Genomic DNA, 27,323 nt, shown 5'->3' on the forward strand with positions numbered 1-27,323 from the left:
TGCAGGTTGTTTTTTCAGTTGGTTACATTGCCTGTTATACTGAAGTTTCGTGAACTCATAGTGGAAGGTCCACATATGTGCTCTACATGAAATAAAATATGCTGCGTAAGACAGCCTTGTGCTAGCAGAATTGCGGCTGGAAAAGGCCAGTGATAAATTACTTCACCAGCTCTATAGAGAAGAGAGTTTGTTTTCCCAGCCTGCCTTTGAATTTAGCTGGAACTTGAAATGAGACACACCAAAACCATTAACACTAACATGATGAAGTTATCTTCAACTAGCAGTTTGGCAACCAGATCATCACACGGGGTAAAAAGATAGAACTGGGAAAAGTGTCTGGAAGTAGCCAAGAGAGGGCTTTGATCCAGGACTGCAGCATCAGGCAATAATAGCTCTACCAGGACATATTTACTGTCTCTCAGATTTATTTTCTGTGTATATTTAATTTGACTGAATAGCTGCTTTATATGGGGGAAAAAAATTCAGATACTTTATAGGAACATGGGAATTGCACCTATTTCTGCATATGCTACATTGCATAGCTGACCTTCTACAAATGGATTTCTTATAGATTAAAATACAATGCTGTGTTGAAATTGTCTTTGTTCCTTCTGGAAATGCACTAGTAGTGTCTGCATTTTTGGTACTTGGTTCCTGGGGTTTCCTCAGAATGAAGATTTCAAGAGTGTTGAAAACTGAAGCTGCAAATCTGAGGTCATTACTATTTCCTCATGAGGCTGATTCCTCACTGTTCAGTGTCCAGTAAAGTCAGAATATAAAATGTCATTAATAATGTGCTACCAGAAGTGGGAGGTGTAGGAGTGGGACTGGCTGGAGTTATAGCTTGACTGAAATCACCGGAAAAAACCACCATTGACCTAATCAGGTTAAACACTCATCCAAACCTTGAAACCAGAACTACAAACATGTTTGTCAGAAGGGGAAGAAAAGGAGGGGAAGCAAACTTCACTATTAACTCATAGATGCATCTAGAGAAAAAACCCTAACTACTGTGGGAGAAGGGCGGATTTGAAAGGAAGTCAGAAGTATAAATCTGTATTTATGATTTCTGGATATAGAAGTACTTTTATTAAAAGTTTTCTAGACAAAGATAAAAAATCCTTCATTTGTTTACAGTCATCATGAGCCAATGCACTGTGTTATTTTGTATCTGACAGGAAGTATATAAAAGACAAATTATATGGTCCATACAGAGAAGAGCACTCCTGTACCATGGAAGTTCAATTCAAAATAGAAACTCTGTTAAAAGCTGCTTTATTTTGTAAAAAGTGTACTGCAGCAGTAAGCAAAACCTGAGAGCATTTTACTACCAACTAGGTGAAAATGAATCTGTTTTTTCCCCCTAATTATAGTCCCCTCCCCTGCAAATTCAGCTAATGGGTTTTACTAGGCAACAAAATCACACTCAAAAGAATTGCACTATATTTTTGGTCACCTGTTCTGATATTCAGGACGGCCACTACCCTGACTGTTATTTACAGTTTTATTTGGATTTTCACAATCTTATTACTTCCACAGTCATTTGAACCTGTTTGTAGACAGTGGCAAGAGTAATGGTAACTATTTGAAGCTTAATGAGCTAAGACTAATGGTAATGATCTTCAACATAATTCAGAAGATACCTGTACTTTTTTCCCCATCTGACCAACCCAACTTTTACAGAATATATTTCTCTTCTGTAAAGCTGGCTCAGCTCTGACCCATGTATTTTCTATATAAACGTTCATAGCCACCAAAAAGTCCTAATAAGCTAGGTTTGGAAATGCATTAAGCTTTAATCAGCAGGTCCAGCTGAGGAAACAAGTCGCATCTCAGACTCTCCACCTTTGAGAACATAGCTTGCTTTTGCTATGGTTGGTCCCCCGGTACTACTATGGAAGTCAGTGTCAGAATTGGTCACATACCTTGCACATACCTTCTCCCTTTTTCTGCCAGTTTTATCACTGTCACGAACTCAAAGTATTGTTTCACATCTGCCTGCTCTATTCCCAAATCCAATTGAAAGATAAAGGTGACAACTGTGTCATGTTCACAGGAAGCAGAACAGTTTAATCAAGCATTGTTGATTGCAACAGGTGCCAGAAAAAATATTTTATAATTATTGTGTGGTAAAGATTTCAAACCTACTGTATGTTGCATCATTAGTGTAATGTCTGCTTACAGTTCGTCATGTCCCTGCCCTAGGTATTGCATCCTTTCCAAGGACTGAGATTTTAATATACAGTTTAAATAGCTTCCACAATATGTCCAGCACAAATAAAAACAGTCCATACACTTACCCACACAGGTATGCACAGATACAGAGCAACAAACTCACTAAATCATTCCCTTGCTGTTATCTGGTAGAAGATTGAATAAGACATTGGAACATGGATTTGTCAGGCATGATTTCTGCCTATGCCATGATAAAAGCTTTTGTGTAGAGCAGTAAAATAGATATTAATGACTCATTATCAGAGCATAAAGATCCACCAATGGGATAAACTTTATGCAGCTGGGAGGAGCTGCAGGTACATGGGAAGATAAGCTTAGGATTCAATAAGATCTTTATCACTGGGACAAATGGCTTAACAACAGTAGTTTTAGAAGTTAGGAAAGTCTAAATGCTACTATTGTGAAACACCAAGCACTTGCAAAACTGTCTGAAGCAAAAAACAGTTTTGTAAAGACGAGCTGGAGTTTGTAGTAGAACATCAGTGGAACATGAAACAATAAAATTGTTGCCTTGAAAAAATATCATACGGGAATGCATTACAGGTTTATCAAAAATAGGATGTTTGAAATAAAGTTTCCACTTCTGTTAGTACCCGAAAATATTTATCTAGAGCCTACTTTGGGGCATCATCTGCCCCAAAAGCCCATTTATCAGCTGGAGAAATTTAGGGGTCAGGAATAATATGCCATCAAATATCTAAAACACAGAACCCATGAGGAAAGACTGAAAGAAATTAATTGGCCTGGAAAAGTCTGAGGAAAGACCCAGCAGCATTCTTCAAATATGTAAAAGATGTGGCAAAGAAGAGACGAAGATGTTGCACTTTCCATTCACTCACAATAAGACAAGAAATAATAGGCTTTTGTTGCAATGGGTTGTAAGTTAGTGACTGCAAAATCTCTCTGTGAAGAAGGTTAAACTTTGAGTTGGTTGACAGACTTCATTACTGAAGATTGTTAAATGGCAACTCTGTCCAACATTTTTTGAGGATAATCTGGGTATAGGACTCTGCTCTAGGACAGGGGGAACTTCTAAAATGTGTGAGGAAGGGGATCTCAACTGAAAGAGTCAGTTATACAGGTTCCTTTTGCTGAGACAAAGCTCAGCTGTTGAATCAAAATCTCTTTCATATAAATTCAAGTCTGTTTGCCAGTGCAGGGTGTATCCATCATGATCTCTGTCAGCATGGTTCCTTTGTGCTTTTAGCATTGTAATAAGACATTCTTGTGTTGTAATATGTTCCACCTAACAAAGCATACAAGATGTCATTGTGAGTAAATAAAATTGCAATTAATATAAATGGTGATGGAATTATTTTTGTTCTCCTCAGCATAGTGAGGAAATAGCTCCTTATGCCTTGGTTTAGTGTCTTACAAAAGAGGCATTCTTCCCAGCAGGAAGAAGGCTGAAACCCAGATCAACATTCAGCTTTGCTGCCCATTTTACTATATGTGCAAACATTGGTGGAGTTCACTAAAGCCTGATCTGCATGCAGAATATTTCCCAGCAATAGCATGCCATTTTGTGCTACTGATTTCTTTAACTTCAAAGGCAGACCATCACATTGTGCAGCAGTTTGAAATTTGTAGAAAAATTTTCCTATACTTAATATTTTTTTTTCTACTTCAAAGCAAGATAACTACTGCTGTTCCTTTCTGTGGAAGGTAGTCATTATTTGAGGCCTTGACAAAGTCATCACGCATGACAACAAGGTATATTCTTGGTAAAACATGCCGTATTTGCTCTTACCCTGAATACAATGAGAAAGAACATCCTGTTTAGGAGCCTTGGTTGTGGTTTGGCACTGTGAATCGTTCACTAGCAATACTAGTTTGGGGCATTAACACTGATGGCATCCCTTCTCAACCTGTCTGTGTCTCTTTCCCACCCCATTCAACACTGTGCCTCAGCTCCAGGACCTTTACTGTGCCAGCACAATTGTTTGCACAGCTGTGCTCAGCACTGGATTGGCTGACTGTTTTAGCTGATGAAGAAACAAATGTTTTGTTTTGCTGGATTGTTTTTTAGCTGGATCAATTCCTTGATCTGGCTTACAGGGAGGCCACATGAACTTCCACGCTGACATGACTGTGGGGCAGCAGGCCACAGTGTTGGGCAAGAAGAGCTGCAGGGAGTGAGTGGAAGGGGTGGAGGGAATGGCAACATGTTTGTTTGATGCTATACATACTGCAATTTCAAAACACAGCCTCTGGCTGTGTTTTCCTGAGTGACTGCTACTAGAAAAGCGAAGTCTTAACTGCCTTTTCCCTTTTTTTGCTGCTGTACCCTTCCTTGCTCTCTATTCCTCTGTATTGGCCCTGCTTCTGACCTACTGGCCATCTTCTCCCCTGCTCCAACACAATCTTCCCTCAACTTTTGTATTAGTTGATTTAACACATTAACTCAGCAGAGAACTATTTGAACTTTGCATTTTGATGGTTTTTTTCAGCTCAGTTAGCTTTCCGCCAGGCTTGTGGCAGGAATGACTGTATTTCAATATTTTTATTCCATATTTCTGCCTGTAGTGTGGAAAAAAAGTAGCATCACACCATGACAGAATGATAGCAGGTATAATTCCCGTTAGGATCCTGCATGTCCTGTGTCTTTCTTTTTTATTCTTCCTCCTAACAGATGCCTGGCTTGTACACTTATAGTTCTTCCTCTAATACATCTCATATGGAGCTTTTGCTTCCATGAACATGACCAGAAAGCGTTTCACTGCTACGTATCCCAGAACATTCAGATTTTTGTTGTTGTATTAGGAGACTTCCCACAGTTCCCAAAGGATTTTGGAGAGGAAGCCAGTTCTGGTGGCTTAAACACCAGCCTAGAGTCTCAGTGCTATTCTCAGAACCATATAACCTAGGACAAGATACTAAGTCTTCCTGTGGCTCCATTCCTACAAACTAGAAGTCACATTAAGTCTTCCTAAAAACTAGAAATAATAATAATTCTTCCTGTCACCAGTTTTTGCTTGTTAATATGCTGTGTTCTCTGACATGTTTGGCAGTAGTGTGTAACAGAACAGAACACTAATCACTAATTGATAAGATAATAAAATTTACTGTGTGATATGAGATGAAACTATTACTTCAGTCTTTTAATTGCCATTTTATTTCTTATTTAATTAGTTTTAAAATATTTCCATGTAGAAACAGCTAGAGAAGAAAATGTTTTAATCCTCCTTGCTTCAAGCTGTGCCTCCTGAGGTAGCAGTACCCATTCCCAACATTTAAATATCTTTAGTGCCATCTTCTGTAGCGCAGCAGCATGTCAAGCACAATTCTTTTTAGTAACGTGCCATCCAGTGCCACAACAAGCCGAACTGAAGGCATTTGTAACTGGTTTTTTAAGGCTGACAGTGTGGACAGAACTGTTGTCAGCACTGCTGAGCCATGGGTCGCTTTGGCGTGGCTTGTTTATGACTGATGACATGTACCACAGCTGAGGGCTCTTTCCACTAAACTGTGCTCAGATGCACAGTTACAGTAAGAGTGACCCTCTTCTGTACTTCAATATAGATGTTTAAATTAGAAATAGCATGGGGGAAACACTGTTTTGGATCAATCCTGATCTGAAAAAGTCCATTTTTCTCATTGAGCAACAGCTCAGGTTCAGATTAAGGGCAAGATGTGTCTCCTAACTTACGAGATCTTTTTATCATTTCATAAAGCTTTGTGTCTATTTCTTATCTTCTTTCTATGTCATCATCATGGCCAGGCTTCGCGAACGAAGATTTGGGAAGGGCTCTACCCACGTTTGTTACAAGTGCGCTGGTGGCTAAAAAGGCCAATACGAGACAGACACATCCGGTTGCAAAAGGCACAGCAGAAAGACTCCTTAGGTGGTATATTCTGCTCTTTCCATGTACCTTGCCATGAAAATCTGATTCATCTAATCTTAAAAATACCTGGCTGACTGCTTTGTCTCCACACTTCTTGAATTCACTTTGTTTCTCCACCAGCCAAATCATATACTGCTAAATGTCTGTCTACAGACAGGGGTTGTCACCTGGGTGGAGGCTTGGATGCAAGACCAAAGGTGGTAGTAAAGAAAATAATTAATCCCTCTCTGCAGACATTGAAAACCCACCGGGATGTGTTCCTGTGTCATCTGCTCTAGGTGACCCTGCTTTGGCAGGGAGATTGGACTGGATGATCTTCAGAGGTCCTTTCCAACCCTAATGATTCTGTGATTCTGTGATAAAAGAAGGCTGAAAATTTTGTAAGTGTGCATTTTAATGTAAAAATTTAAATGCCACCTAAGTTTTATGCTGCTGTCTAGTGTTAATGACAATGGAGGGAACCTTTTAAACATAATGAGGGCTGGCAGTGTTGAAGATAAGTGAGGAAGCTAGCAGGATGGCTCTTCCATGGAAATCCTTCTGTCAGAAAGTCCACATAAAGAGACACTTTTTAACACCATTAACTAAATCTGAGCATAGACCCTCCTTTTCTAGTATATGACTAACAAATAGCCCTCCATACCACCTTGACATGCTTCCATGCTTGGGCTTTCAACAGTACATAATTTGTTCTTTGTTTTTAAATAAAGAATTCGCTTCCTTCAAATTTTCCCCGTGGATTTTGCATACTTGCCTATCTTATTTTTCACAAATGATCCAGAGGGTTTTGTTGACAGACCAAACCTCTTCTTGTATGATGCCAGAAGAGAATTCTTGGAAAAGAAATTGTTAGCTAATGGCTGTAGTCCCATGGTAAGCAGGCATTGCATCAGATTCTCCCCATTTGAAACATAATGGATTCTATCATAAAAACCTTCCGTGGCAGTACTGAAAGGCTGCTCTAGAACCTCATTGCTCTCCTGAGTAAGAATATCTTTCTTAAAAAAGAGGTATCAAGGCCAGTTTGTACAGATGGTGAGAAATACCACTTGAAACTTCCAGAGACTGAAAAAAGCCACCAGAGAAACACCCAGTGCTTCATGCTATTAAACATTTTGGACAGATAGTGGAAAATGAGAGATCTGTCTACCTCTCCCTAAAATAAACTTCTTGCCCTTCAACTGACTTTGTGAGCTGAGAGACTTCACGGCATGAAGGAAGTTATAATATTAGGAATTACTGGGGCTGCTGGGATTCCATCCTGTACCCCAACACAGCCTCTCATGCCCCACTGCTTCAGGATCAATACTGCAGTACTACTACACTTACAATCATGGGAGCACTGTGCTTCAGCTGTATCACCCATCTCTGAATAGTCATTGGTTCTTGTGCCACCCCTAGTGCTTAGGTCCACTGTGTCTTCAGCTGTAAGATTTATAGGGAGCAATCAAGCATTTGAAGGATACAAGAACATGGGGATGGTCTGATTCAGTTTCTCAACAGTTCGCTGTTACACACAGCTCCTCAAAGTGTGTCAAATTTTTTTGTGGATGGTATTTTTACTAAATAGAGCAACAGTGAGCCATGGGAGTGACTAAGTTTTCAGCTCTTTTGCTATAGAGTAGCTATCAACAGAAACTCATACATTACTGCTGAAGAGTTGTTGAGTTGTGCTAGTTTAAGTCATTCTATCTATCATAGAATCAAGTTGTTCTGTCTTTCATAGAATCATAGGATGGTTTGGGTTGGAAGGGACCTCAAAGATCTAGTTCCAACCTGCCCTGCCAAGGGCAGAGACACCTTCCACTAAACCAGGTTGCTCAAAGCCCCATCCAACACAGCCTTGAACACTGCCAGGAATGGGGCATCCATAGCTTCTCTGGGCAACCAGAGAAGTGTCCCACTGTACTCACTGTAAAGAATTTCTTCCTAATATCTCATCTAAACCTACCCTCTTTCAGTTTAGAGTCATTCCCCTTGTCCAGTCACTACATCCCCTTAATAAAAAGTCCCTCTCTGACTTTCTCATAGGCCCCTTCTAGGAACTGGAAGGCTGCTGTACAGTCTCCTTAGAGCCTTCTCCTCTACAGGCTGAACAGCCCCACAACTCTCTCAGCCTATCTTCATAGGAGAGGTGCTCCGGCCCTCTAATCATCTTTGCTGCGTCCTCTGGACTTGCTCCAACAGGTCCATGTCCTTCTTATGCTGGCAGCCGCAGAGCTGGATGCAGCACTCCAGGTGGGGTCTCATGAGAGCGGAATAGAGGGAGAGAATCACCTCCCACACTGCTTTTGATGCTGCCCAGAATGCAGGGTTGTTTTTCTTTCTCAGGGCAAAACTATATTTTTGAGTCCTGATGCTGACAATATCAAGAGACTCTTAAATCATCATTTTGGAAATAGTGGCAACTGATCTTTTTTTTTTTTCCAAAAGGTCTGTGCACAACAGCTTGACAGCTAATCCCAAGGTGAGGAGGGTCTGGGGTAAAGAAAAAAAATGCGCTGGCAATCTTTTTGGGTTCTTCGTGCAAGAGACGCAGGCAGTAGCAGCGAGGTTTGCCTCCTCACGAAAAAAGACCCAACTTCTTTCGGTGAAGAATCTTTTGTCGTTTAGGTTGGCTTAGTTTCCACTTTTGCTCTCAGGTCATTTTAACACCTGACGGAGGACCGTACCTTCGGCCGCCGGGGCGAGGCGCCCTCTAACACCGGTGCCGCAGCCGTCCTGTGTCCCTGGACGCCGCTCCGGGCCGGGAGCGGACGGCGGTGGGCGTGCGGGAACTGACTCCCGCTGCGCTGCCTCCGCCGCAGCTCGGCGGGGCCGGCGGACAGCCCAGTGGGGAGGGGTTTCTCACGGTTTTATCCTCTGGGAGGAATAAACTGTTTTATTTCGCAGGAAATCCCGCGGGGGTGGGATGGATCATCTGCACAGTGACAAACGTTTTAGAATCCAGGGAGAGAAGGGCGAACACGCCGGCTGCTGCGCCCGGAGCCTCCCGGGTGAGGAGAGGGGCTGCCGGCGCGGCCCGTGTGAAGCCGGCGGCTGTGCCCGCGGCGGGAGGGGAGGGAAGGAGGCGGGGAAGGCCGGGCGCCCGGTGCCAGAGGGGCAGCCCGTCAGAGGGGCAGCCGCGGCCGCGCTCCCGCCCGCCCGAGGGGCGCGTTGTCAGCCCGGGCAGCAGCAGGGAGGGAGGTGGGCACCGGCCTCCGGGCGCCTCCCGCCCCGCCCCTGCACCCAGTCCTCCTCTGCCCCCCCCCCCCCCCCCCGCTTATTCCATAGCCCCAGCAAAGTTTGGGGGCGCCTCTTCCCCCCGGTTAAACGAGTTATGCGCTATCGCTGCCTGGACTCTTCCGAACGAGTTGAGCTTTTGCTGCTTAAAGTAGTGCTCCTCCCGCGAAGCGTAAGTAGATCGACCCTGGGCTGTGCCGCTCGGCTCCCGGTGCGGACCCGCCGCACCGGAGAGCGGCTCGGCCAGCGCGGCCGCGGCTACGGGCGCACTTGGATCCTGCGCTGAGGGCGGGAGGCGGGAGCTCCCTGGGGGCTCTGCCCGCTCGCCGGGCCCCCCAGCCGTGGGCTGGGCGCCAGGGGAGGGCAGGGCGGGGCCGAGCCTGCTCATCCTGTTGAGGAAGAGCGAGAGAAGAGACCCTAGTGCTGTGTATTCCTCCTTGAGGGACCCTGGTGCGAGTGTCCCTCCGTTCCTGCCCCACCGAGGGCAGCGGCGCTCGCAGATGGGGCGGGAACTGAGCCTGGTGAGGCAGGCAGAAGTGTCCAAACCTAACGAAATACCTAAGGAGATGCGGTGGAAAGCAAAACGCCAAATATATCCGGGATTGTTGTGGCAGTTGCCCGCTAAAGGGTGCCTGTGTAGGGTCATGTAATTTCTTCCTTAAGGGTTGCCACTCACGTTTGAACATTGATGTGGATTCCAAGTCAGTTTTGTACTTGGAGTAAAGTTAAATCTTAACTATAAAGCAGAGCCAGAATTGCTTTCACCCTTGTAAGTGGTGCCACACAGAATGATGGAGTTCAGAAGTGTACTCCAAGATGGTTCTGGGGTTCCTTGAAGTGAGCTCTGAGTTATCTGGCCCATACAAACACTTTCTACTGATAGTGGGGAAAAGAGCTGGCTGGCCTCCCTGCATTGACCAGGCTTTTACCTCACTCTTCTGGTCACATCTTCAATCTGAGAATTATCCAAACATGCTGGTTACTCACTTTTTCACTTAGGACTTATGAGTGATGCAAAGTATTGAGATGAATAAATATTCTTTGGAAGATATTTATAGCTCGATTAAGTAAGAGCTTGCCAATGTTATAAGCAAAAAAAGTTGTTTAATTTGTGTCTGTTCTTTTTTTCCTGTAGGCAAAAGGAGTATTAGAAAAGTATTTGGGTTCATTGCTGACTCAATGAAGAAATCATATAAAGCTAAAATGTTATTAGGAATCCTTAGTGTGTTAGGCCTTTAAGACATAGATACATAGATGTGAAGAATGACATAGATATGAAGAATGAATTGAACTGAGTAGCCAGAGATATTAGAGCTTCCCTTTAAGGGAAATGAGAGAATTCTACTGGAGCATTTTAGACTTAAACTAGAAAGAAAATTAAATGGTTTCCATAGTACAAATGTGTACTTTAAGAAGTTTGAATGGGGTTTACAGCACCATCTCCCTTGCAGTTACTTGCCTGAAGTCCCCTCACATGGATACTTGAATGTTGGAGTACCTGCTTCTCTGCAGTGAAAAAGGCTCTTGAATCTCTGAATGCCAGAAAGGCTCATCTTTCCTTTGTATATCTGGGTAGAGGGCGGGACACTCCTTACTGTGCAGTTTTTAGATCTGTGTGGCTGATCGTATGTGGGCACCTGAGAGATCTGTCTCATTCATGCTTCATTCACGCGGGATGTAGGACTGTTGCCCTCATGCTCAACGGCTATTCCACAGTCCCCTGCTAGCTCCACACCCTCCACACCTTTCAGCTTTATTGGTAAGTCACTGTCTTTTAATTCTGATGTAGAGCTCTAAGATGGCATTTGAGTATTCTAGGGGAGAAAAGGGGTTACTTTTTTGTTTCTGTTTTTCTCCTGCAACTAGAGAATCAGAGCAGGAGTATGTTATACCAGGGAAGAGAGGAGTTTAACAGGTGGGGTGTAGCTCTCCTCCTGGGCTCAGCCCTGCGCTCCTTGCTCTTTTCCTTTACTCAGGCCAAACTTTCACTCAGAGGTCAAGTGAAGTCAAGAAGAAGTCCAAAGAAGTTTTTGTCTGGGATTTAAGGAGGAGGCTCCATAGCAGTAAAGTAAGTTTAAGATAATAACAAGATCAAATAAGGAATTAATTTTTAACAAGTGTTTAAAATACAGTGAGAGTGGTAATAGATGTGTCTGAAAGTATGACACTGTGAGGAGGAAAGAAGGTATTTTTCAAGTCCTCGTTTAAACAAGTTTATAAAATGAACTACGAAACCTCCATTGTGACTTATGAAACACTCACCATTGTATTTCATATATAGGTACATGACCAAATACCATTAGGTTTCACTGGAAATTATAGTAGCTCGTTCTGTGCCTGCATATATGCCAGTTTGTCTGGAGTGACATGGTCACACTGCAGACTTTCTGCAGGATGACTGCGTTTATCTGATTTAAATAGCAGAATTAAGAACCTGGTAGTAAAGGGAATGCCTGATTGTTTAGTGTAAAAACAAATTAAATATTGCAAGTTTTTTTAACAGCATTTTTTTCTCATACTGCTTCATAAGATTTACATAATTTTAAAGATAAAAATCTAAATCCCATAATTTTAGACTGTCATGACAAATTAAAGGAAACATGGACTGAATTTAAGAACTCATATTCAGACAAGGGCATCTGTCAGGTTTCTGAATAATTGTTAAGGGACATTTTTTAGATATACCAATGTAATAAATTATAAGTACATCAGGTTTCATAATCTGGTTATGTATGTAACACAGCCGTGCAGTTATTTATGTTTGTAATCTTTGCATATGTGTAGATAAATACATAAACATATCTATGTGTGAGAAAAATTATAAATAATTAAAATATGATATTTCACACACTTGATACGGAGTGGTGAACCCATTGGGTGACATCATTGGAAATAAAAATAACTGACAAGTTTACAGATGACACATTATAAGTATTTGCCTCCTGTAGATGGATACATATATATGGCATCACAACTTCTAAAATTTATTCTCTCTCTTGCTTGTTCTCTTTGTCACATGCACACAAACACCCTACGCAAAGTGTATTTGTGCGTGTACTGAACTAGTAATTAATAACACAACATTGATTCTTAAATGCCATGCCAATTTTTTTGAACAGTCTATTTTCCAGTATTTGTCTCAGAGGAATGATTTTCTAAGTGAACCAAACAATACAGGACTCACAGTTCTTATTAAATGACCCCAAGGTTCACGAAGTCCTTGCTTTTCATACAATTGAATTAGGTTGCTTTCTGAGACAGATTCTCTTGTCATTCTCTAGTGGACATCAAGAAATACAGATAAAGATGTTTCATTCCTTAATCTGCATTTTTTCCAAGCACAAAAAGAAAAAATGTCTCCTTTCACAATCCATATTTAAGATTAGGTCTTAACAGTTGCCTGGCTCTGGATTTCAGCAGCACTGAAAGTAACACTGTACAGCTGAAGTTTATGTAATACTACAAAAGCAAGCTTGGGATTGATCTCAAATAAAATATTGAGTTGTGGCTGTTTAAATTTAAATTTAGGTATTGTTGAACTTACTCAAATATTCTGTGAGCTCTGAGGGCCTCGTGATTTCATTTGATGTCATTTAATCATTATCTGAATTAAGGCATCCCTTTAAATTTTTGGTGTGATTTTTGGATGAGTTATGTTGGCTTTAAGAATTGCTTACTCAAGAATATATTGACGCTGAAGAAAGATAAGGGACCTGGATTTCTGGGAACCCTCCAGCCAGTGGAAATATGTAACTTTGTGACTCACTTGGAAATTATGTCTTTCCCTTATGGAGGTACTATGAGCAATACACATTTGTGGCGAAGGCAACAGTTGCTGCAATTCATACCAAGATGAACGCTGAGGTTTTTCACCTCAGTGCAGTTAAGATGCCATGAAGTATCTGCTCACAGCTTAGACACTTTGTGTACAGGATGAATTTGCACACTCTGGTACACAAATATAAATCTTTTAAATAATATAAGCATTAGAATAGCTTTTTTATGTGTATCCTTTGAGAAATGCCTTGTGTCATATCTTTGGTGTCCTGAATTATCTCGGCCTAGGCATTGTTGACCTGTAGTAGAAAGAAAAAAAAAATCTTGCATAGGATTACTGAATGGAGAATTATTAAGAATAAATTAGATGAATATATTATTTATAAATTTTAAGTTTTACCAATTGTTATTGTTCTTCTTCTACTAATCACTAGATAAATCTTCAGAAAAGCACAAAAAATCCTACTTTCATTGTAGTCATCATCACCTATGGATCTGAGTAAGAAATGCACTGCAGTGTGCCTATAAGGGGAAAAAATTGATACCTGTGTTTACCTTACAGTGCAGGGGTTATAATTTTTCATGAGAGCAGACCAACTTCATTTTTTCAAGCAACAGAAGGTAATATCGGTCTTTATAAAACACAGTGTGTGGGCTTTGTGCCATTGGACACAAGGGTAATTGCAGTCATGCTGAAAATGGGCCATAAGTAATGAATTCAAGAAAATTTAATGGGCTAACATTTTGATGGTTAATAAACCTTCTACTACAGGTATTAGCAATAAAAGAACAAAGCGTAACTTCGACTATTTATTATCTGAGCTACCTGTTTTGTTTGATCTGGATAGAAAATAAAGAGTGGGGTAGAGAGTATTGATCTGAGAGGCACAGAGTAATGCAAAGAATAGCAGAGAAAGGAAATACTGAGCTTAAGTTTATGCTAAACTACTTTAATCCACCAATATCACATTATTCATTTTGCTGTTCCTACATTTTCCCACTCAAAATGAGAACATTTCCAAACATTGGTTTAGGTCTGTTCAAAATTGGAACTAACCTGGGTATATCTTCAAATGGTTTTGAGTAAAAAACAAAAAAAATTAATTCATTATTTCCTTAAAAATTTATGCTTCTCAAGATTAAAATTCCTTAACCATCCAGAATATTGTAAACTGTATACAATTAGGAGTGAGGATTAAATTTTAAAATCATGTAAGCATATTAAGATTATAAAAATATTATAACAAAATATATTTGGTTTTGGCTACTATTTTAGGAGGAGAAAAAAATATATTCTTCAAAAAGAATTTGAATATATTTAAAAAATTGTTTAAAAAAGTGTTTGAGGACCAGGGACATTAGTACACAAAATTGGTGTTTTATTGTTAGTATCATCATTTACTGGAAATGCTGCATATTATGCTGGAAAAAGAATTCACTGATATTAAAGGGGATGTGTTTTTGCAGAATATCAAAGATGTATTTTTTAGGGGGAGTTTTTGCTGAATTAACTTTGTGGGATAAAAAATAAATTAATATTCCAGGATTTACAAAAATGAAAAATACTAATGGTTATGTTGTTGCTTTTTGTATGAAAGCATACTAGCCTGCAGTTACAGTTATTTCATTGCCTCGTAGTAAGATCAAGTTATAAAACAGTACCTCAAATAACTTTAATTCCTTTAATTGCCTTAACTAAAAGCCTGAAAGAAGTTCCGTACAGACTTTGGAAATACTTCTTCTGGAAAACCAGTGACATAATTGCTGGAAATGACACTAAATATAATGATGAGAATAATGGTAAATTCCTAGCTGTAATGATGACTGCCTTTTTTTTCTTGGGAATTGTAAGACACCTGCATGTTTGGATAAGAAGTATAAGTATAAAAATAGTAAGGTGTAATTCAGTTATAAAATATTCTGAGGGTTTTAAACAAGAGGATAATCACTTTTCTGATAGTGTTTTTTTGATATGCAAATTGTTATATCTGTATTACAATTATGATAAAAGTATTTCTGAAGGTATTGAAGTTAGCTGAAAGTAAATTTTTTTGTTTTGTTCTCAGTTGAAGGTTGACGTATAAAATATAGAAGTGAGTTTATTAGAAGAATTAAATATACTTACATGTATTCCAATATTCTTACATATATTCCCATTAGGAACAGTCAAAGGATAAGAGAAGTGATACCCACAGATAATAGCTTGTTTCTCAATTGGAGGAAGCTTGTGAGGAATCTGATATTAAAAAAAAAATCTTGTACTTTAAACCTTTCCAAATCAGGAATTGTGTCTCTGCCTAGAACTGGACATGGGAGGCCCACCATACATGAATTGGTGGAAATTGCTGAGAATATATGCTGTTGTTTTTCACTGAAGTAAGGTCATACGATGTAATTTTATTTTTTTCCAAGAAAATCTCTGTATATAGTCGCTGAAGTGACCTTGAGTTTGTTGGCTTGGGTTTTGTTTTGGTTTTCTTGTGGGTTTTTTTAATGATGTTGCAGTAGGTATGATTTAGTAACACTAACTGGCAGGACAGTAGGGAAAATGGCATAGAAACGTTTTCACGATTCCTCTCAAAATTTCTCGATTTTCCCAATATTTCAATTTATTAAAATAATTCTGTTTTTTTTTTTAGAAATAAACAATTCAAACGTGACTAGGCTTTGAGAACTTGCTTGTTGAGTTGTACACATTCCAAAATTAAACTGTAAATTCTGTAGGTTTTGAGTAATTATTTTTCTATGTTTGTACAGTTTGAAAATATTAGAGAGACTTGGGACATTACTAACTTCCTGAATGCTGGAGTGTATAAGTTCTGATAACAATAAAATTATTAAAATTAGGCAAACTTTGTATCACACTCTAATACAAGGGCAATTACATTAATAGTAGGATTACTATAATTGAACTGGTTTCCATCTGTTCTTTTCTAAATATAGGCAGGAGCAGTTGGAGCCATCTCAGACAGAGGAAACAGAGAAATAATATTTTTTAAAATATTTAAATCTTGTAGAAATTCTAACTGATGAATCCTTCTTCTCTGTTGTGCATGGGCACTTAAACCTGTATGGGCTATGTGAAAGCACTAAACATCTTGCTTCTGTGCTCATCAAAGCCCATGGTTACGTGGTCACAGGGTTATCTAGTTCTTAATGCACATCTGCAATATTCTGCAAAAGCAAGTGCACTTGAGAAATATCATTTGTCAAGGATCAATCTGTTCTGCCCCAGCATTGTGTAATTATAAGATTTTTTAACGTTGCTCTAATTGCTCTGATGTTCTTATTGTAGGTTAGAAATCTGAAACAATGGGTGACTGGAGCTTTCTGGGGAGACTATTAGAGAATGCGCAGGAGCACTCCACGGTTATTGGCAAGGTTTGGCTGACAGTACTGTTTATCTTCAGGATACTGGTGCTGGGGGCTGCTGCTGAGGAGGTCTGGGGAGACGAGCAGTCAGACTTTACATGCAACACTCAGCAACCTGGTTGTGAAAATGTTTGCTATGACAAAGCCTTCCCCATTTCTCACATCCGCTTCTGGGTCCTGCAGATCATTTTTGTCTCCACTCCAACCCTCATTTACCTGGGCCATGTCCTGCACATTGTACGCATGGAGGAGAAGAGGAAAGAGAAAGAAGAGCTGAAAAAGAAGGGAAGCGGCAAAGATGGCAACTACGCAGTAGCAGCAGCAGCATCTGGCAGTGGTGGTGGAGGAGGCAACAATAACATCAAGGATCCTATTAGCAAAAGGGGGAAGGAGAAGCTCCCAATCCGTGATGAACGTGGTAGAATCCGTATGGGGGGTGCCTTGCTCCGTACCTATGTCTTCAACATCGTATTCAAGACTCTGTTTGAGGTGGGCTTCATTGTGGGCCAGTACTTCCTGTATGGCTTTGAGCTAAAACCAGTCTACCAGTGCAGCCGCTCACCTTGTCCACACACTGTCGACTGCTTCATCTCAAGGCCCACTGAGAAGACCATCTTCATAATCTTCATGTTGGTGGTGGCCTCAGTCTCCCTGCTGCTGAACATGCTTGAGATATATCACTTGGGATGGAAGAAGCTTAAGCAGGGCATGACAAGCCAGTACATCCTTGAGATGCCCGTTGCAACAATGACACCAGTTATGGTAACAGGGGAGTCCAAACCTGTTTCCCTGCCACCACCAGCACCACCTGTGGTGGTAACAAGTGCTGCACCACCCCCTGTTCTGCCTGACACCCGCGCTGTCACACCACTGCTGGCCCCAGTCACCATGGCATCATACTATGCTACAGCTGCTCCGAGACCACGGCCCCCCTCCAACACAACCTCCATGGCAAGCTACCCTGTTGCTCCACCAGTTCCTGAGGAGAGACACCGTGCTGTGACTCCCACGCCCATCTCTACTCCTGTCACCATCCCAACCCCCATTCCCACACCCACCCCAGCCGCCATCAGCTACTTCAACAGCAGCAGCCGTGCCCTGACATCCGAGCAGAACTGGGTCAACATGGCAGTGGAGCAGCAGGGGAAGGTTTCCTCCAGCTCAGCGGGCTCCTCTACCCCGAGCAGTGTCCGGCATCACCTTCCCGAGCAGGAAGAGCCACTGGAGCAGCTACTCCCACCCCCAGCCGTGCTGCCCATTGCTGCAGCCAACAGCGGCAGCAGCACCAGCCTGAGCGGGGCGAGCGGCAGCAAGTGGGATGTGGAGGGCGAGGAGGAGCTGTCAGGGGCACGGCCCGTGTCGGCCGCCTGCACCACTGTGGAGATGCACGAGCCACCGCTGCTCGTAGACACGCGGCGCCTGAGCAGGGCCAGTAAGTCGAGCAGCTGCAGAGCCCGGTCAGATGACCTGGCCGTGTAGTGCGGTCACCCCTGCTTGGAGGGGCAGGTGGTGGAAGGCAGAGTGGGCAGGGGAGCTGTCCGGGAAGGCCAGGCCTGGCGTGGGTGAGAAGGCCTGGGCTTCAAACTTAGAAGCTTGCTGTTTTTGCACTCTGTGAGTTGTAGTGGGGAAAAATATCAACATTTTCTAATAGGTCAGGGGTGACCAAAGCACAGCCCGTGGGCCAGGGGACCAGTCCCACTTTCCTTCATGTCCATGGCAGATCTCCCAAGGGCAGCCATAGAGGAGGCCTGCACAGATAGCAGGTGGCGATGGTAGCTGGCCATGTGCCTAAAGGGTGACTTTGATCTGGGAAAAATGTTAATATCCCTAGTGCCCATGTGCCTGGCTGTCATATTCCTCTTGCCCTTGCCTTCACTTCCACTCTTTTTCACACAGGCTCTACATGAGCAGATGTGATGAATCACTTTCTTCCTCTTAAATCTTACGTAGCCCTATGGCAAACATCAGGGTGGCAAATTGTCTGTTGGCACCTGTTGTCTCTACAGACCAACTTGCCATATTAAAGGTGACTCAGTGTGTTCCATATAACATGACTTAAAGAAGCCTTTGTGCTCATTGCAAAACACCAATGTGGTCCTCGGCCAGGCAAAGTTTAGGTAACCCCTGTGATAGATTTTTGAGGTTCTTTCCATAATTTTTTTTTTCACTCTTGACCTGTTAGGAAGTGTTCAGTTTGACCTATCCAGTGTTTGCCGACCATGATCACACCATGTTTAAAAGCCCGCAAATATGTTTGAGCATGTTTGATTATAATTTTAGATGACTTCTGAAATTGCTTAGAGGAGGACAAGAATTTAAATCACACCTCAGAAATTATTACACAGAACAATTTCTCTTCAGAAAGCAAGGATTATGATTTCAATACACTGTGGCCCCATACATTGCCTGTGGACAAACAATAGGATAAAGTACAGCTCTGCATTTTAGACTACTAGATATCAGCTTAAGTTTGTTGGAAAAATGCTTTTTAGAAATAAACTTGAGTGCATATTTTTAAGTATTTGAACATTTTGAGAATAATTTTGATCTCTAAGTTTAAAGTTACTTGACTGTGTATTTAATAATTTTAGTTTGATCTTTGGTCTTACAAGAAAATGTAAGAGGAAAGAAACTTACTAATGGTAAAATTCCCAAAGCAACATTATTTCATGTTGTGTCCTACCCTTTAACATCAATCTGTAATGTCAGTGAAAACAGATTTAGATAATACTGTATTGCAGAAAAGGTGGCTAAAATATCTGGGCAACATAGTGGCTGAAGAGTCTGTTCTGATCCCACTGAAGTCACTTGCCGAATTTCTATTGAATTTTACAAGGAGCAAGATTTGGGGATGGATCTTGCAGGCCTTATTCAAGCAAAACTAACATTTACATACAGTTTTGGGAGCCAGAAGAAATGTAGATTTTGGGCTGTAGATAAAGACATTGAAGTCCTGCTTTTGAAAATTGTGTGTTTCCCTTAAAAATGGGTGAAGGAAAGTACTGGGTACTTGTTACTAAGGTGCAGCTTTCCTTACAATGGGCTCTGTCCATTATTCCTTTGTTAACAAGACATTAGTCAGAATTCTGAATGCCTGATAAGGCTCGGGAGAGTTTTGGTACAAAAGGAATGCAGAATTAGGCCCAACTTCCGTTCTAAGCAAAATCCAAAAGAACTGGAACTTGGAGTCAGTCCCGTTGCTGCTATAAATTGAAAGTACTGTAACTGGAGAACACACTGGGATAGCCCTTTGCATCTTCAAAGTATTTGGCCTGGCAGTGCAGTCCTTACTCAGGCAAAGCAGGGTCACTCTGTAGCTAGTAGTTACAATTGCCTGTTATTTCTGCTGTTGTATGTTTTCCTGAATGTGTTCATTTTATTCAACAGCTAAAATATATTCCTACTGCTCAAGATTAAACATTTTTACTGCTTTCTGAGTAGTCAAAAAAAGCTTCTCATGATCAGAAGCACTGTTCTGCAACCCTTGGTCATGTTGTCTCATGACTTCCTTGTCCTGCTTGTGGTGAATCAGGTGAGAAGAGGTCTTTCTGCTCCCATGATCTTGGGGGCAGACACTGCATTAAAAGTCAATGTGTAGTAGTACAATACAGGTATTTATTATTAGGTGTTCAGCTTCAGACATGTTCTCATGGATTTTCAGTGTTATAAGCCATAAAAACCCTTTCTGCAAGAAAGCTAAAAGCTAAATTCTGCTTTCTGTTGTACCCATGCAACTATGCTGAACTTAAACTGAAGTTGATGAAGTTGCCTAGATGTAAACAGAGGCAGAATATAAGACTCCAAATTTTTAGATTTACTAGCATCTATAGTAGCAGTTTTGTAAGTTTTGATAAATGCCAGCTATTTATATTGCTGAAAAATGCAATATGCATCTCTGTATTTTAGTTCATCAAAATTTGAAGGCTACATTTGCCTTTCTTCTATGCTTCTGAAGAATGAGGTCAAAGTCTTTCTGGAGTGTATTTATATAAATGAGACCACCTGGAATATGTGCTTTTTTATATCAGTGCCTGAGAGCAAAACTGACTTGTTGTTTGATGGGGCTCTGAATCTTGCAGTCCTTACTTTAATACAACCCTCACAGAGTGTGTCCTGCAGGATTGCATCCATATTGTATATAAAAAATAGTAACAGAGATAGATTTAACTTAGGATCAACTGATACCTAGTCTGACCTTTTCAAGTAAATGTGTGTGGTTAGACCTGGAGAGAGTTCAGGTGCTTTTGTGGAATATATGGTATTTTCAGTCCTGTGGTATATAATATAGGTATTTTCAGTCAGAGTAACTACTGGAAAGCTCTAAAAGATCATTTTTCCTGTTAGGTGAAGCTCGGGGGGAGAAATGTAAGTCTATTGCAACCCCTAAGAGAAGTCTGAGAGAGCAGCCTCTGCATCCAAGCAGTACTGGTCTAAGAAAGCAAAGCTACAACTCACAGGTTGCGCTTTTAAGATCAGCTTAAGTTCCATCACATAACTATGCAGCGTCAAGCCTCTTCATTACCTACAGTTTCATTTGGAGTCCAGTAACTGTTTCTTCATTTAAGCCCAGGTAACTGTTTTGGCAGAACTCCTCCTTGGTGCTTACAACTGCTTTTAGTTGCTGCGTCACATCCGGGTTCAGATTTGTTGAAAGAAAAGTCTTATTGGTGTGGCCAATTTTGAGCGCTCTAATCTTTACTCATGAATGAACACTGCATTCAACGTCCTGTGAGTCAAGTATAACTATGGAGAATTCCTCAGTTCTAGAAAGTATGTACAAACACTCCCTAACTTGCAGAATAGACTGTTGGTAAAAACTATCTGATAGTTTCCAAGTCATTTACTCTTTTACATCAATTAGAGTCTCATGGGAACTGGTAGAAAGTGATATTTTGATTTAGCCCGGTCATACGGCTGTTCAATCCACAATCCTGAAAGACCTTAGATGCACAGCTAAGATGAAACCTTTAGGTAAGTTATTGCAAAAGCAGAAGTCAGAACAGAATCACGCCTGATATTAAGCAAACTGAAAAAAAACTCACTCATTTTTGCTCTTTGAGTAGAATAATTGTGGGGAAACTTATTCTCTCTCTTACTTGAAGTTAAAAAATATACTGAGGTGAAGTATGGAAAAGAAAACTGAAAGAAAATACTCTTTGAACAAGTTACCAGGTGTAGTATATTTGTCATTCATCAAGGCACTCAGAGCTAATAAATGTCTGACATTTTGCAGCTCTTGAGATTATTTTCTGATATGAATACATAAGTGTAGGATCAGCGAAATAATTAAAACAAGCTTTAAAAACCAGATCAGTACTTAGGTCCTTTTTTGGTTAGTCATGGGACCACCTCCTCAGCTGCTACAAACTGTTGTATTCCACTGAGTTCACATGGGTGACAGCAGTCTGCAGAAGCAGAGCATTGAGCCCCCAGGTCTTTTTGTTTAATACAGACACTAACACCATGGATTTGAACAGGCTGGGTTTTTTTCTTTAATTCCAGATGTTTTACTTTGATTTTTCTTGTGAAAAGTGTGCTCTTGTAAGTTTGATTTTCTGAAGTTTACATTCAGTTTTTGATTTCAGATTGCACATTTGGATGAAATAAACTGCTTTCTAAGTTTACATTTGTATAATAAGTAAAAGAATGACTTTGCCAATGTGTTAAACTTAAGAGAGAAATGTCTTACTCTAACACAGGAACTCTTTAGACATAAAGTTTAACCTGATCACTGATCTATAGTATCAGCTTTCTCTATGTATTTGAAATATGGGAGTTGGATATATAGGGAGCAAAGTATGGAAAAAGATACTTTTCATCATGAACTCAATTATTACCAAATAAACTAAGGTTCATTATTGTTCATATGCCTTCCTGTGTGTTTAGAGGTTCAATGACAAAAACTAGCTGTGACATAGATCCTTTAAGAGCTAAATTTACAGCCTGGCTTAAAATTCCAAACAAAATACTTGAGGATAAACACTGCACTGTTACACTGTAGAAGATTTTACAAAAAATAAATGTTTTGCTTTCTATGCAAAAATATGGTTCTGAGCCTGCAAATACAATTTCATGCAAGTTATTTTAACTTCTGCAAATAAGACCATTAAAGGTAATGAGACTATTTGCATAAGCAAAAAATACTGATGTGAAAAAGAAATTGTAGATTTGCATTTTAGGTTTGCTGTAGATACCAATGTAGTTCTAGAAGTTTCAGTTCTTGAAGAGTTATGTGAGCATATTTTAAGGTGGAGAATATACTGCTAATCCCATTGCCACTGTTTCTCACAGTTAATGGGTTGTAAAGCATAAGAAGGCTTACTCAGAACTTTCTTGTCGCTTTCCAGATGTTTGCCTTTTACATGACAGTAAACATAACAAGTTTTCTGGGCTGTCAGGAACTTGTAGAACAATAAAACCAGCAAACAGTTAAAAGTGCTGTCTTCAACAAAGTGCCTTGTATATTAAATTCTGTAAGAAGCAAGTTGATGTAAACGTTAATTTACCTCATATGTTTACAAAATTGTGACTAAATAAACTTTTTGTACCACAGCATTGTCTCTTTTAGATTAAATTTTCATGGTTGTGTAGATGGTCTTTTAAAATACTAACACAATGGAACAGTTAGTTCCCTCCATTTATTCACTTACACTGCTGCTTTCCTTCTTTATATGAAGTGCTCACTGAATTGCATCTGTTGCAAAACTGGATGCTGAAACCTGTCTCCATGCAGAACTCCCAGTGGCTTCAGAGGAAGTTCACCATCCAGAAGAACTGTGTGATCAAGACCCACTTGAGCAAAGGGTGAAATGCTGCCTTCTGCCTTCTACCGAATACAGGTTTCACCCTTGGCTCTTATTTTGACACAGGAATCCCCGTTCATCTCGTGGTGCGGTGTTGATAGTGACTCCCATCTTTTCCCCAGTGCTGACTCACTAACTTTAATCTATCCATCTAGCTGATATGTCATGAGACTGTTAATTGAAAATGCATGAAGGATTTTAGTGAAAGGAAAATGTGTCCTTACTGGGGATAATGTGGGGTATCCACTGCATTTGAAATTTGCTGATTTGCCCTTTGTAGGAAAGTTCACAGTTATGCACACAAAAGTGTAACCCAATTTTGTACTGAAATTGTACCATGTACTAAAGGCAAGTTAGTCTAAACATTGTATAGTCCTGTGAAAAGGCCAGGTCCAGGTTTCCGAGAAGTTTTACTTTTGAAAAGCAGCAATGTGGGCAAGACTAAGTAACTCTTCCAGAAGTGTTAAGTATGAAGGCTTTGTAAAACTTTATTTTATATGCAGCACTTTTATGGACCTGGCAGGTCAGTATAGTTTCTGCCTGGTGGTACTAAGTGCTTTCCTCTCATGTGAGTACTGTCAAGCATATTTTTGGTGCCTGCTGTGCTCAGGCAATGCTCTTTCTGCTTTACATGATGTATCCATATGGTAAACCAGATTGTTCGTCATCTCTCATGACTGGCAGGGGTAAAGCAAGCTAACAGGTGTATAATATGGATAGTGCTAAGATTATGCTTTGCTGTAATAAGCTAGGAAAGAAAGTGCATGAAGCGATATGGTAATACCAGCTGTATTGCTGAAGAAAACTCACTTGCCTTTGACCAAGAGCACTTTTTGTTACAAGTGTATCTTGCGTGCTTTGTGTTTAGATGCATGTTCCACAATTTTGTCACTTGAAGAACAGTCAGAGTACTCCCAAGGGAGCTGAGAGCATCAGCTGGTGCAGACACAGCTCAGTCCTGCACTCTCCCTCCCTTGGGACACAGCCACACTGCTGTCACCTTGCATCCACTGTCTCTAAAGAATTTCTGGCTGGAGTATGAGGTAGGAATGTTGCTACTCTTGGTTTCTGAAGGTCTGTGTGATGGTGTGGGTAGCTTTTGCTGCCACATTGAGCAACGTGGCTTCATGTGAGCTTGTGGAGGAAGGCTGAAAGGTATGCCCCCCTCATCCATAGCTGTGTCATGGCACCCTGAAATTCCTGATGGTAATGAGAATAGGTGTACTGGGGGGAACCCTAACCTGCTCCAGTAAGTCTCTGAACAGTTGTGCTGAATGCCAAATTAGGAGCATTCCATGCACTCTTGTACTGCTGCTGCTGTCCCTGGGGATTTGGCACAGGAATAATCACCTGGGCTTTAGCAAGCATTTTCACTGTGACTAAAAATGGGATTTAACTGACCTCATTAGTGCTTTCCCACTCTTTAACTGGAATAGGAATGAAGGCAATACGTATTACCTCCCAAGGAAACAGATGTCAGCTAGTCAGGTCTTAATAGGTCTGACATTTTGATCACTTTTGGCAAGTGGATGTACATCAAGTCTAACTGGTTTTGTGTCTATTTTCAGCAGACAATAGAGTAAGCAGATGCTTACCCAAAATCACAAAACTGAAGAGAGAGCCTTCTCATGAAAATGGTCCAGGAAGACTGTGTTTTTGTGTCGTAGTCCAGGAAAACAGAGTGTTTGAAGAAATACACATTTTAGCACTTGCGGGTACGTGATATTAAGCCAGAATTACACGTATCATTAATTACCGTTACTGCATTAGTAGGACAGTTGGATCGCACCAGCTGTTCTTCACTGTATAAGGTTTTTTTGTTTTTAAAGAGAGTAGTAAATAGCAACAAAATGCTGTCCTTCCTGGGTAATTACTTCCTTTCCTTTTTCTTGTGGTATGCGATCTGTGTATCTTTGAGTGACTAGCTGTAGTACAGTGTCTGTCAGAACTATTTTAGTCCTTAGAAAGGGACATTCAATGTGGGCTTTTGCCATACCTTGTGTTTAAGGGTGACCCTCTGCACTTCCAGCAGTGACTACAGATGTGGTTGAGGTGCCTGGTGTCACGGAGAGCAGCAATGAGCAGACTAACACCAAGATCACAAAGAGCTGCCCAGGCTTGCTGTGTTTGCATCACGAATGTAGCCAACTCTAACCTATGTGTGGTGGGTACCTTTTGTCAGCCACATCCCTGTCATTTTAGAGATTGTCTCCTGAGGGAAAAGAAAAAAAAAAGGAATGAATATCTGCAGTTCTTTATCCTCTTTATTTATTTGTCCCATGAAAGCATGATAAAGTCTATTAAAATGTCCAGACCTTTGCATTTCTAAGTAGTATGAGACATGGCTTTTTAAAGAGTTCCTGTGCTATATAGAGGATATTTTCGAAAATACAAAGGGCTTCACAAGGTAAAACTCTCAAAAAAACAACACATTTTTCATTGGGATATATTTTTCTTGTGTTTGCAAAGTCAGTGAATTGATGGAGTAAAGTAAAATAAACGCTTATTTTCCACATGAGAATATGGATTGTATTTCTATTCTCCTTAATTAAATGAAAACTAAAAAGGGAGAGCAAACAGTTATCAACTAACATATATCTCACTTCCCTGTTTGAGAAGATTAAACTTTCTAAAGATTTTGACTTTAAGGAATGTTGTGGTCTTCTGAGCAGAGACTAAGGGATAATTATGGTTGAACTATCCTGCCTCACAGAGCAACCTACTGTTTACTTTGCATGTCTTATGTAGTGGGGTTTGCTATGTAAATTCTGCACAAAATGCAGAAGTAAGCAGCTAAGGATGTTTTACCTAAGCAAACTCATCATGTTTGGATTATAGATACTCTGAGGGGAAAGAATCTTCTTATCATTAGAGAAAAGCCTACAGCAAAGTCAGCCTGGCTGGGGTACCAGAAACACACATGGCTGATTTTCTGTCTTTTCTATATCCTGTAGTCATTTAAACTCTCTACTCAATTAAAATGATAAAGCCCAGTGCTTTGAGAGCAGAATTCTTGGCCAGGAGTCTACAAAATAATGCCCGCATTTACATTTGTGTGTGAATGTGGCTGTACTAGTGCCTGCAGTGTTTTGGGATTTTGCTGCATGGAGAAGGATGCAGTCTGCACCAGCCTCTTGCTGTGGCCTGCATGAGAATTATGTGTCTAACTTTTGGGATATATTTTCAAAAGATCTTTTTGTTGTCTTTATTGTTTAAGTCTTTATTGTTTACACAGGTGGACCCTCTTCTCAGTGTATCTGTGGCAGTAGATAGAGCAGCAAGTGTCTGCCTGTTGGCCGCCTCCATGCCATTCTCCTCACGGCAAGCAACATCACTCCTTCAGAATAAATTGGTGGCACAGGTTGCTCCTGATTCATCCAAGCTGTGTGGCTTAATTAAGGTTCAGAACTTCCTCAAGACTAGGAAGAAATTCTTGTCTTCCTGTGTAAGATAAAACCATAAAATGTACATCAACAGCTCTGGCATTGTCCATCATTTTGCGTTGCTTCCCGGCTATGGAAACTCAAATGTCTGGGGGTCTCAGCATTGTCCCTGCTTTTGTTGGCCAGGTCTGTGACATAAAAGCTCTTCATTGCAAAATGAGTGTTGACACTAAGGTCAGATGACATTCAAAATTTCTATTTCACAAGGGATCCTGGGATTTCAAATTAGAATACAATATATGTTCACATATTCTTCATGAAACAAACCCTCAGAAATTTCCTTTAAAACATTTTGGATTAGAAAAACAAAGAGATGATAATTTTGGAAGCAACATGTCATTCTGATATTTAGTTCTTTTTTTTTCTATTTTAGATTATTTTAAAATTACCTCGCAGCACATGAATGGTAGCGTGCCTCAAGCACCATCAAGCCAAACAAAGTGGAGGTGGTGGTGATGAGCTGATTTTTAAGTTCTTCCCTTTAGGCACCTAAATTCCACAAATAGTTGTGTTTTAGACACCTAGTTGTTATTTTGAATCTTATTCCTTCATCCTTGAGTTCCAAGCTTTCATACCCAGAATGCTGAAGTGCCATCTCTGTAGATGATCCAGATGGGAAAATAATT

At 40.6% G+C, this 27,323-nt stretch overlaps 1 protein-coding gene across 7 annotated transcripts; it reads left to right on the top strand.

Moving 5' to 3' along the window:
- The first annotated feature begins 9,772 nt into the window (after nucleotides 1-9,772).
- GJA3 (gap junction protein alpha 3) lies at nucleotides 9,773-26,630 on the top strand. 7 transcript variants are annotated; one of them, XM_039384325.1, is made up of 6 exons: nucleotides 9,773-11,061; nucleotides 11,279-11,370; nucleotides 16,375-17,883; nucleotides 24,823-24,969; nucleotides 25,284-25,418; nucleotides 26,490-26,630. In XM_039384325.1, exons 3-5 carry the CDS (start codon nucleotides 16,392-16,394, stop codon nucleotides 25,406-25,408), a joined length of 1,764 nt encoding a protein of 587 aa, XP_039240259.1. In that variant the 5' UTR covers nucleotides 9,773-11,061; nucleotides 11,279-11,370; nucleotides 16,375-16,391; the 3' UTR covers nucleotides 25,409-25,418; nucleotides 26,490-26,630. The 7 variants fall into 7 exon arrangements, 4 of the variants coding, with proteins under 4 accessions (XP_039240259.1, XP_039240261.1, XP_039240262.1 ...); XR_005564653.1 differs by lacking the exons at nucleotides 25,284-25,418; nucleotides 26,490-26,630 and adding an exon at nucleotides 20,796-21,021 and having other exon boundaries at nucleotides 9,773-11,370; nucleotides 24,823-24,873; XR_005564654.1 differs by lacking the exons at nucleotides 24,823-24,969; nucleotides 25,284-25,418; nucleotides 26,490-26,630 and adding exons at nucleotides 20,796-21,021; nucleotides 23,129-23,191 and having other exon boundaries at nucleotides 9,773-11,370.
- The last annotated feature ends 693 nt before the right edge of the window (nucleotides 26,631-27,323 follow it).

Source organism: Pipra filicauda, unplaced genomic scaffold, assembly GCF_003945595.2.
Source record: "Pipra filicauda isolate LSUMZ 115617 unplaced genomic scaffold, ASM394559v2 scaffold346_size766342_pilon, whole genome shotgun sequence".
Classification (NCBI taxonomy): Eukaryota; Metazoa; Chordata; class Aves; order Passeriformes; family Pipridae; genus Pipra; species Pipra filicauda.